Genomic DNA, 9774 nt, shown 5'->3' on the forward strand with positions numbered 1-9774 from the left:
ACTGGCCCATTTGATCCTCCCATTGACTGCCGATAGTCCGAGCACTGGAAACAATGCAAAGAGATGAACCAGTGCCGCCCTCGACCACGCCCTCCGTACAGGCTGCCGTGGACCCTTGCAAAGAGCGACCCTCGGCTCGACCATGCCTTGGAGAAATCCAATAGCGCCACGAATAGACACTGCTGCGCTGGCTAGATTGCCGGGCGCCCAGCTGAGCATCGTGCCGGACGCGAGGGCAAAATCCCCTCAAATCACGTCCGTGAGCTTGGATGGGAGCAACCAACATGAAGCAGAGCCATCATGCAGGGAATTACGCTGTCTCAGTGTTTCCCTGGGCATTGTAAAAAAAGAAACATCATGTCGACAACAAAAGAGGCGCGTCATGGGCCTGCAATCGCATCTGCCACTCACACCATTGCACCGGGCCGGTAACAATGATTCGGCAAGGGACGCGCTGTCGAGCCTGGTCTCGCGATATTTTAATGGACAAAGGCCCAGCGGCCCGCGACGAATGTTTCTCTCACCCTCTTTCACTGTTGTGTCTCAACCCCCTCGGCAGGACGAGAGGGCATGGAATCCAGCCCGCGGCCCGGCGTCTCGCTCGTCTAGCTGGCCCGAATTCCAGAGCCGCCGGCTGAGCATGGGCGGCTGAAGCATGTGTGCGTCGATGGTGTTGACTTGCTAGAGCGCGGCAGAGGTCTCGTCTGGATTCAACCATGCCGCCGCTCCACGATGCCCTCGCGCCGCTCGTCGATGTCTCAGGCCGGCCTTGATGCATACGCCGACGTACACACACACTATGCGGTGCTTGTATGGAAAACAGGACCCGCTGGATGATGGGCGCCGCGTCGTGAAGGCACCCGTCGAGCTGTATAAAGCAGGCCATCTCTTCCCTCAATGCTGAAGCTTTTTTTGTTCCTCATCACACCAGCCTTCTCTCGTCTTCGCCTGCCTTTTGCTCAGGAGCTCCGACTCTAGTCATTCTTTTCCAGTCTTTTCACCCCAGTCACTCATTCGGATCACTCCAAGCTCCCCAACCCCCCCCTTCTCCATCCATCAAAATGCGTTTCTCCACCATCATCGCTCTCGGCGCTTGCCAAGCCGGTAACGCCCTCGCCGGATACTCGTCGACGAGCAAGGCCTACAAGCCGAGGCCGACGGAGCACGCTGGCAACCCCACACCTCACAGAATCGGCGACTTCAAGTATCATGGCTGCGTCCAGCTGTCTGACTCCTTCGAAAAGGTCTCCACCAACGACAAGATGAGCCTCGACTTCTGCGCCGCCAGCTGCCCTTCGCGCGTCTTTGGTGTCTATAGCAAGTGAGTTGCCTCGGCCGGTACCGACTCGGGACGTGAAGGGGAAGCTGACAATGGACCTCTAGGGACTGCTATTGTGGCAAGGAGGTGTCCAGGTCCGACAAGGTGGCCGACAACATGTGCGACTACTCCTGCCCGGGAGCCTCCGGACAGAGGTGCGGAGGTTACGGCCTCCTCACCGTCTACAAGCGTCACGGCCACAGGGGCAACACCAAGACCATCACCTCGACCAACACAGTCACGCCGGGCCAGACCATCACCCGGACCGTGACGCGCACCACGACCGGCACCATCACCGCTTGCCCGCACAACGTTGTCCACTGCCCGATCGGCTCCAAGACCACCGGCATTGTTGTCAAGACGACTGCCTTCTGCCCCATCCCGGCCTGGCACGAGAAGAAGGTCGTCTGCTACGGCGACTACTGCGCCCCTGAGCACCACTGCCCCGGCTGCGAGCGCTATCGCGTCGTCTGCGAGGCCGACTACTGCCACCTCGAGATCTCCAAGACCGAGGAGCACCACAGGCTTGTGCTGTGCAAGGGCGCCGAGTGCCACTACCCCCAGTGCCAGGGCGCCGAGTGCAACCGCAAGATTGTCTGCTACGACGGCCACTGCGCCTACGAGAAGTGCTACGGCGACGAGTGCAAGAAGAACTTTGTCTGCCGCGGCGAGCAGTGCAAGCACGAGCAGTGCTACGGCGCCGACTGCCACAAGAAGCTCCTGTGCCAGGGCGAGCAGTGCAAGCCCCAGCCTCACTGCGGTGCCTCGTGCCCGGCCCCTCCCCGTCCCGGCACCCCTGTCAAGCCCACCCTCGGTCCCTATGGCTCCGGCAGCAGGTTCGGCCACGACGGTAAGGGACACAACGGCCACTGCCACGGCGGAAAGTTTGGCCCCAACGGTGTCTGCCTCGGCCACAATGGCAACGGACCTTACGGCCCCGGTGCTAACGGCAATGGCCCCAACGGCAACGGACCTTACGGCCCTGGTGCGAACGGCAACTGCCCCGGCGCAAAGTTTGACCACAACGGTGTCTGCCTCGGCCACCATGGCAACGGTGCCAACGGCAACGGCCCCTACGGCCCCGGTGGTAACGGCAACGGCCCCTACGGCCCCGGTGGTAACGGCAATGGCCCCAATGGCAACAGTGCCAACGGCAACGGCCCCTACGGAAACGGTGCCAACTGCCCAGGTGGAAAGGTCGGTCCCAATGGCGGCTGCACTGGTGCCCAGCCTGGCTCCGGTCTCGAGGCCCCTGGCGCCCAGCCCACGAACGGCGCGGGTGACTACCCTGTCCAGGTCGCTGGCTCCACCAGGACCACGGCTGCCTTCAACCTTCTCGGCGCTGCTGCCGGTCTGGCCTTTATCTTGTAAATGGCAATGAAATGAGTGGAAAGGGGGAACGGGGAGTGAATCAGAGAGTTGGCGTTTGCGATTTGGTGATGGAGTGTTTGGGTTAATGTTTCGGTGTGCGAGTGGAGCGAGCTTGGGGTTGAGATTTTATGAACACATACATATGCTTAGGAGCCGAATGAACAAAGGAGAATTTTGACTGAGAAGATGCTCGATCTGTTCACGCTGCGCTTTCACCGCCCTGCTCGCTGCCCACCGTCTAAAGAATCTACCCAGAGCGAGGAGCATGTAATTCTCCACCAAGAGGGATTTCACGCCAAATATTTGAATCGTAAGCGCTTCATGCTCAAATTGCTCAACCAAGCACATGTAAATGACCAGATCCCTTTTCGTTAAGCAGTGGAGCGGCGAGGCGGGATGACTTGACCAACTTGCGGCCCAGCCGGCCGGTGGTGGCGCTGGACTCTCAGTACTCTGTAAGAAATAATGGAACAAAAAGAAGGAAACACCGGAAAAGAAAAGAATGGCAGGGGGCAAACTGCGAGACAGGGGGACGATGCGAGAAGGATCCATCATCCTGGTAAGCACAGCGCTTGGGTGAGCTGCAGAGACACCACGGCCTTGGTTTTTTGTCTCGCGCAGACTGTTTGCCAAGGTGAGACAAATGAGCTTCTTTCTTGCGGCGTTCAATCTGCATGTTGCATGTAGAAGGCGGTAATCAACCAATAGCCTGGTGCTGGCTTCCCCAAGACAAGGTAATGGTTCATGCTCTTCTCAGCCGGCCTGGTGCGGAGGCTATGTGCGTGAAGGCGGGGAGGCAGCGCATGTTATGCATCTGATACGGAGCAAGCCAATCGATGGATTATGGCGAGGTTTGGTTTGGTGGAGGGCCCGCCGAAGAGAGAGTCCCGGAGACGCCTCGATGGCCAGACAGGCGAGGAGACGGATGATATTACAAGGGAGACCCAGCGTGGCGGGACCTTGCCAGGGTTTGTGCAACGGCCTTCCCGAAGATGAGGGTCCGTCGCCACCGCACTGGTGGAGGCGGCTGCAGGCGGTCGCAGGGCAGCCACTGCGAAGAAGACGATGCATGGATCGTCGGGGAATCTAGGGCAGGCCTTACATGTCTGAACTGACTGCGGAGTCTGCACGCTGGCGGCTCCCTCTCAAGTGAAGTTGAGAAAAAAAGGTTACGGATTCTTGTCGGGAACTGTACTGATAGGAAAATGGGAGGGTTTACACGAGGACAGCTCGATCGAGGCACATGGAATAAGGCATCGCGGGACGGGACGAGACTAGACGACTGCGTATAGCTTTCAGGCTGGACGATGATGATGATGATGGTGATGATGATGATGATGATAATCGAGAGAATTTATGGCTTCAAAGACTGGCCACGATACGCCCTGTATCCTTGCCCGGAGGAGGGGGGGGGAGGAGGGGAAGCAGGGCAGTTGGTCAGGCTGAACAGGAGGCCGAGCTAGCAGCTTTATCTATGCTTGCATGTCCTACGATTTTCGGACTGACTGACTGCAAGTGTCCCATCTCTGTTGGCAGGGATTAATCTAGCTCGGAGGGCCGTCCATCTGAGACAGCCTCCAATGAATGGGTGCATGTCTGTCATGCTGCTGCTAGCCGCTCGGCCAAGGAGTTCACGGCCGGCCGGCCGGGGGCTTCCGCGTCTAGTCCGAAGATGGGTGCCAAGACGAGACGGTCCATGATGCGTGAGCTGCTTGCTACCCTTGTTTGGATAGGGGCGCCAAGAGGAGAGAGAGGTGTGGAGGTGGCGAGACGGCAGGCGAGTGCCTTGCAGCTTTTCCATTTACATGCATCTGGGTAGACTTGCTCTTGCCTTGCTCTTGACCTGCTCTTGACAAGCCGTCCACGTCGGCCATGGAGGAAGCACGTGGTGATGAAGAGGGACACGAGCTGGGTGAGCACGAGAGAGAAAACGAGAGCAAGAAGGAGGCTTTTCAAGGAACGGGGGAGCAGTGCCGGAGAAGAGGGACATGCAGCTTAGGTGGCGCAGCGGAGGAAGCCGAGGGTTCAGCCCGCGTTACAGCCGAAACAAGCAAGTGTAGGAAATAGAGCAGAGGGGAAAAAGAAAACAGGGTTGAGAAAAAGAAATTGGCGTCTTCAAGGTTCAGGCGGCGGCCCCCACGATCATCGGCCTCTACGGGGCTTCCCCACATAGTATGTCGATCCGGGCATCCGGGGGCCCCCGTATACCCATACCCCCGCCAAGCCCCTATAGTTGGGCCAATAGCGGGCGGGCTGAATGGTGAAAATGCGTGGGCAGTGGACGCAGTGGACGCAGTGGACAGAGGGGGCCGCTGCAGGCGCACTAAACGGGGTTTTTGGGCAGCTCCATCCGCCAACGCCATGCCGCCGACATTGGACACATGGACACATGGGCCTTGGTTGCCTTGGCTGAGCCCTACCGTGACGATATGATGCAATGTCCTGTGCAGGGTGACTTGGGCTGTGCAGGTGCCCGGGTCCTTGGAAGCGGTGCCCAGATGGTGGGCGTATCCACTATCCAGTGATCCACCAGGGTAATACTAATAGTAATAGTCCAATACGCATATCATGTATTATTTAGGTACGAGACGAATCCTCCAACCATCCTTCCTTCTCTGCCCCTGACACGTACCCGTATCTGTAGCAGGCACTCACTCATGGCCAGGCATCGGCCCCTTGATTAATCAACATCCGTTAGCCCGGAGCCCGGCCTTTCATCTCCTCCGGGGCGCCCGCCAACGTCGTCCAGTGACTCCAGTGAGTCCAGTCCAACCCCACGTTATTCTTGCTTGACTCGGGCCCCGTTTCTTGCCCTTGGCCCTCGATCCGACGACAAGAAACTCAGACGAGACGAGACGAGACGAGACGAGACGAGACGAGAAGCCTTCCGTCGACCGCCTCGACTCCCCTTGTCCCCGCTGCCGTCGACGCCCCCCCTCCTCCTCCTCCTCCTCCACCTCTCCGCTCCGCCAACGCCGACTTGTCTCGCCTCCCGCGTCGTCGGCCCAGCCAATCCCTCTGCCAGGGTCCGTCTGCTCCGGCCCTCTCGGACCCACCGTTGCCCTCGGCCGGCGCCGGCTGCATGTCTGCTTCCCGGCTCGCAGAGACCCGTCATGAACAATGGCCTCGAGGCGGTGCCCCATCGCCGACACCCGGATCCCTCGTCGCCCTCGTCGAGCGCTGACGACATTGACGTGGCCACGGTAGAGGATGCGGCCATTATCCAGAGCATCGAGCAGGGCCATTACGCCGACGTCGACCAAGATACATACAGCCTCACCGACAGCATCCGCCAGCACGTCGTTGACGGCCACCTACGGTACCATGCCTACCACGCCGGCATGTACAACTTCCCCAACGACGAGACGGAGCAGTACCGCGACGACCTCAAGCACAGCCTGACCATCCACCTATGCGATGGCAACTACTTTTACGCTCCCTGCCACGAGAGGCTCGAGCGCGGCGCCCACGTGCTCGATCTGGGTGAGTCTTACAAGTCATGCGCTCCAGGCACCAAGACTGACTTGGATTCGCCCATCTTCTCTTCCCTTGTCTAGGCACCGGCACCGGAAAGTGGTGCATGGAAAGTAAGCGCGAACTCTCCTCCGTTGCTCCCTACACATGGCTGACACTGTCCCTTATTGAATGGCAGTGGCCGACTTTTACCCAAAATCCCGCTTCCATGGGATGGACCTGTCTCCCATTCAACCGGACTGGGTTCCGGAAAACGTAGAGTTCTTTGTCGACGACATTGAGCACGAGAACGGATGGACTTATGCAGAAAATAGCTTCGACTACATCCACGTACGCCACACCATACACTCCATCAAGGACCGCCCCCAGATGTGGAAGCGTATATACCAGTAGGTACTCCCCCCTTGACCCTTTTACGACTGACGACCCATCCTGACATGACCTCGCCAAAAGCCACTTGAAGCCGGGCGGGTACGTCGAGGTCCAGGAGTTTCACTACGTTTCTGCCTGCGACGACGGATCGTGCGATGGCCCCTATGCTTGGCGCGACTTTTTGAAATATCTCGAGGCCGGCCTGGCTGCCCTTGGTTCCCAGCTCAACAGTGTCCAGTACGCCGAGGACGAGCTGCTCGCTGCCGGCTTCACAGACTTGCGCTACCAGGATCTCAAGTGTCCCGTCGGGCCGTGGCCAAAGAAGCTGCGCCTGCAGGAGTGCGGCCACATCCTGCGCGACGTCATCATGTGGGGGCTAGTTGGCCTCTCGAAGCGGCCCTTCCGGGACGGCCTGGGCTGGACAGACCTGCAGATTGAAATGTTCCTCGTCAATGTTCGCAAGGATCTTTCGCGGCAGGTCGGCAGCTTGCCCCGGTTCCACTCCTATTTCCCCTTTCGTAGCATCTCTGGCCGCAAGCCGCCGTAGGAACTTCGGAGAGGAGAAGGAGGCGCAAGTTTGGGGAATCCGGATGATAAGCACAACAGCACACCAGCGACTGTTGGCATAGCTGACTCGCTGTACACAGCCTTGTTACGAGTAGTAGTGTGTATAATCAGTACATGTGTTTCTGGGACTGGGGGTCGAACGATTGAGGGACACTTGGGAGTCTGGGTCTGGCCAAATCCAGGAGTAGAGCTGACGTGGGAAAAAGTGCAATGGGCTGGCTGATTCAAGGCCAAAGCCCATGACGAGAAGGTTGGGTCAAACAAGCGAGGAGAGAAAAGTCAGAGGCCTGGAAGTGACATGGGTGTCTGCCTGAAGGCCTCGACCCCCATGGGCGGTGCCATGAATAAACTTACCAAGACGCTCGCCCAACTTCACGCGTCCACTGTGAGGAAGCAGAAATCTAAACGCGTAAGAAGCAAAGTAAATAAACCAAGGGCAAAAAAGCCTCTATCGACAGAGGGCGCAAAAAGAGTCAATGCATGCAAGGCATTGTTTGGAGCAAAAAGGCAAAAGAGAAAAAAGGACGTCAGGTGGCGCAGATTCTCGGGGGTCATCGGCAAACGGCTACTGGCTGGGGAAAGGCCCGACGGGTGTTGGGATGGACAGAGGCTTGGAAGTTTGAAAAGGAGGCTGCGTCCAAGGTTTGCCTGCTTGGTTGGTGATTTATGCACGACAATCCGACGTCGGCTCTTTTTTTAGGCACGAGCGAAAACTCGCTTGTCCCACTCGTCGGCCAATACGAGGGATTTTGGGGTTGTTTTCTGGTGGAAAATGAGGCTCTTATGTTTCCTTTTGCCTTGCGTGGGTGAGCCGAAGTCTAAGTCGACGTCAATTGTCAGCATCAGCAGACTCGACGATGCCGCAGTAAACACACCTTCCATAAAAAGACCCAGCAGAATGGAGAAACCGTAGACCGTCAAACAGGCTTCATGCCTGTGACTAAAGAGGAAAAGTGACGCCGTGGCTGCTGCTGGGGGGGGGGGGGCCAGCGGAGCGAGAGAAAAAGGAGCAACATGGACCCGAGCAAAATCAGGACCAGAGGGGGCTGATTTGGCAGAGGACTGGTTTGGCAAGGGACGTATTTGGCACAGGAATCAAGGTTTGAAGCCTTTTTTCAAACACAGCTGCTCTGACTCCGACCCCCAGCTTGGGCTGTCTGCGGCACGTCCCGCTCCCGAGATGATCTCGACGCGGCCTACCTGCTCGGCATCCCCCAAGCCACGTAGCTTTTGACGGCAGGGAAAGGCACCAGGCATCCGTCATTTGATGCCAGTAAGCTTTACACGCCCCCTCCTTCCCCTCTGTGATCCCCTGTCCATCAATTATCCTTTCTGCTTCCTCCCGTCGTCGACTATCGGCTGGGAGTGATCCGGGGAGGCAACGGTGCTGCCCGTAAGGTATAAATCCCCCCCATGCCCCCCGTATTTCCCGGCCTTGAATCTTTGGTGTTTCTTCACTCCACATGTTACTCTGGTCAAAGATTGCCTTATCTACCACTTCACCTTGATCCAGCCTATCAGTCATCAAGTCATCTGCAAGCTCTGCAAGCACGACGCAGAATGTCTCTCAACATCACGGCAGCCTCGATGGAAGGGGTCAACCATGGGCCCTACCTCCCGACACCTCCACCCACTCCCGCTGTACCGCCCTCTTCTCCTGCCTCGCCCACTTCTGATGGCCCCAGCGGCCTGCCGACTCCTCCCGACTCTCGCCCCAATTCACCGGAGTCTGGTATCAATGGCCCTACGGCAGCGGCGGCGGCAACCCAGGCGACCGTCTCGGTGGCAGCAAGCCAGGCGATGAGAACTCCTCGCCGCCCAACCGGCGGATCTGTCTACACGCCCGTCCGCAACTTCAGCGGCGCCGGCCAGTTCAAGAGGTGCCTGCGATGCCTCAGGAATGTGCCCCTGAAGTGCATGGCCGACCACATGAAGGTGCACAACATGGAAGGGTCGGGAAGCGTCCTAGTCCCTGAGGCGCGCCGCTGCGCCAACTGCGTCTCCAAGCATCGCGAGTGCCGCGTCAAGTTCAACCCCAGCGAAAAGGGCTGCAACACGATTCGCTGCCGCTGCTGCCTCAAGTACAAGGAGAAATGCGACTTTCGCTCCCGCTACCACGTCAGGCAGGTCAACAAGCTTACTATTCATCCTGCGCTGTAACGGGGACTGGAATGGGGCGAGCGGCGGAGGCTCTGTGCGGTTTGATGTCTGGATGTTTTTTTTTGGAGGCGGGAACATGGTCAGGATACGGTATGGCATGGATAATTTGTATAATGCACAAGCTCTCCTACCTGGCGGGCGATACGCTCAGTAATAAGAATGGAAAGACAATAGAAATAGAATGAAATTCAAATGTTTTCCTACTCACTTTTGCTCCAATGTAAAAGACTCTTGCCATGAGCTTCGTATTTCTCATTTATTGCTGGCTATCTAGGGACTCATTTACCGCTCAGGAGATGCCGAAGGTGAACAAGGCCATGAAATCGCATCGGCGTCGAGAGCCGGTCAAATCCGTCTGGGATAGAGCGGTAGAAGAGAAGGCTGCCGCGGCATCTGCTTGCCTTCATATACCAATGTAGCTGGACGACGGGGTAAATGGAGCTTTGCGGGTACATTGAATATCAATGGCGCAGCTAGAATCCCGTTTATAAGCTCTCTGGGCCATCGCTGTA

At 57.8% G+C, this 9774-nt stretch overlaps 3 protein-coding genes across 3 annotated transcripts; all 3 read left to right on the forward strand.

Moving 5' to 3' along the window:
- Positions 1 to 1061: 1061 nt before the first annotated feature.
- HRG_07605 (WSC domain-containing protein) lies at positions 1062 to 2689 on the forward strand (the record flags this gene model as incomplete). Its single annotated transcript, XM_044866076.1, has 2 exons — positions 1062 to 1321; positions 1384 to 2689. 2 exons carry the CDS (start codon positions 1062 to 1064, stop codon positions 2687 to 2689), a joined length of 1566 nt encoding a protein of 521 aa, XP_044719040.1.
- A 3113-nt stretch (positions 2690 to 5802) lies between these two features.
- On the forward strand, positions 5803 to 7082 carry HRG_07606 (methyltransferase domain-containing protein; the record flags this gene model as incomplete). Its single annotated transcript, XM_044866077.1, has 4 exons — positions 5803 to 6172; positions 6247 to 6276; positions 6342 to 6552; positions 6617 to 7082. 4 exons carry the CDS (start codon positions 5803 to 5805, stop codon positions 7080 to 7082), a joined length of 1077 nt encoding a protein of 358 aa, XP_044719041.1.
- A 1580-nt stretch (positions 7083 to 8662) lies between these two features.
- On the forward strand, positions 8663 to 9262 carry HRG_07607 (uncharacterized protein; the record flags this gene model as incomplete). Its single annotated transcript, XM_044866078.1, has 1 exon — positions 8663 to 9262. One exon carries the CDS (start codon positions 8663 to 8665, stop codon positions 9260 to 9262), a length of 600 nt encoding a protein of 199 aa, XP_044719042.1.
- Between the last annotated feature and the right edge of the window lie 512 nt (positions 9263 to 9774).

The sequence above is a fragment of the Hirsutella rhossiliensis genome (assembly GCF_020360975.1).
Source record: "Hirsutella rhossiliensis strain HR02 chromosome Unknown scaffold00008, whole genome shotgun sequence".
Classification (NCBI taxonomy): domain Eukaryota; kingdom Fungi; phylum Ascomycota; class Sordariomycetes; order Hypocreales; family Ophiocordycipitaceae; genus Hirsutella; species Hirsutella rhossiliensis.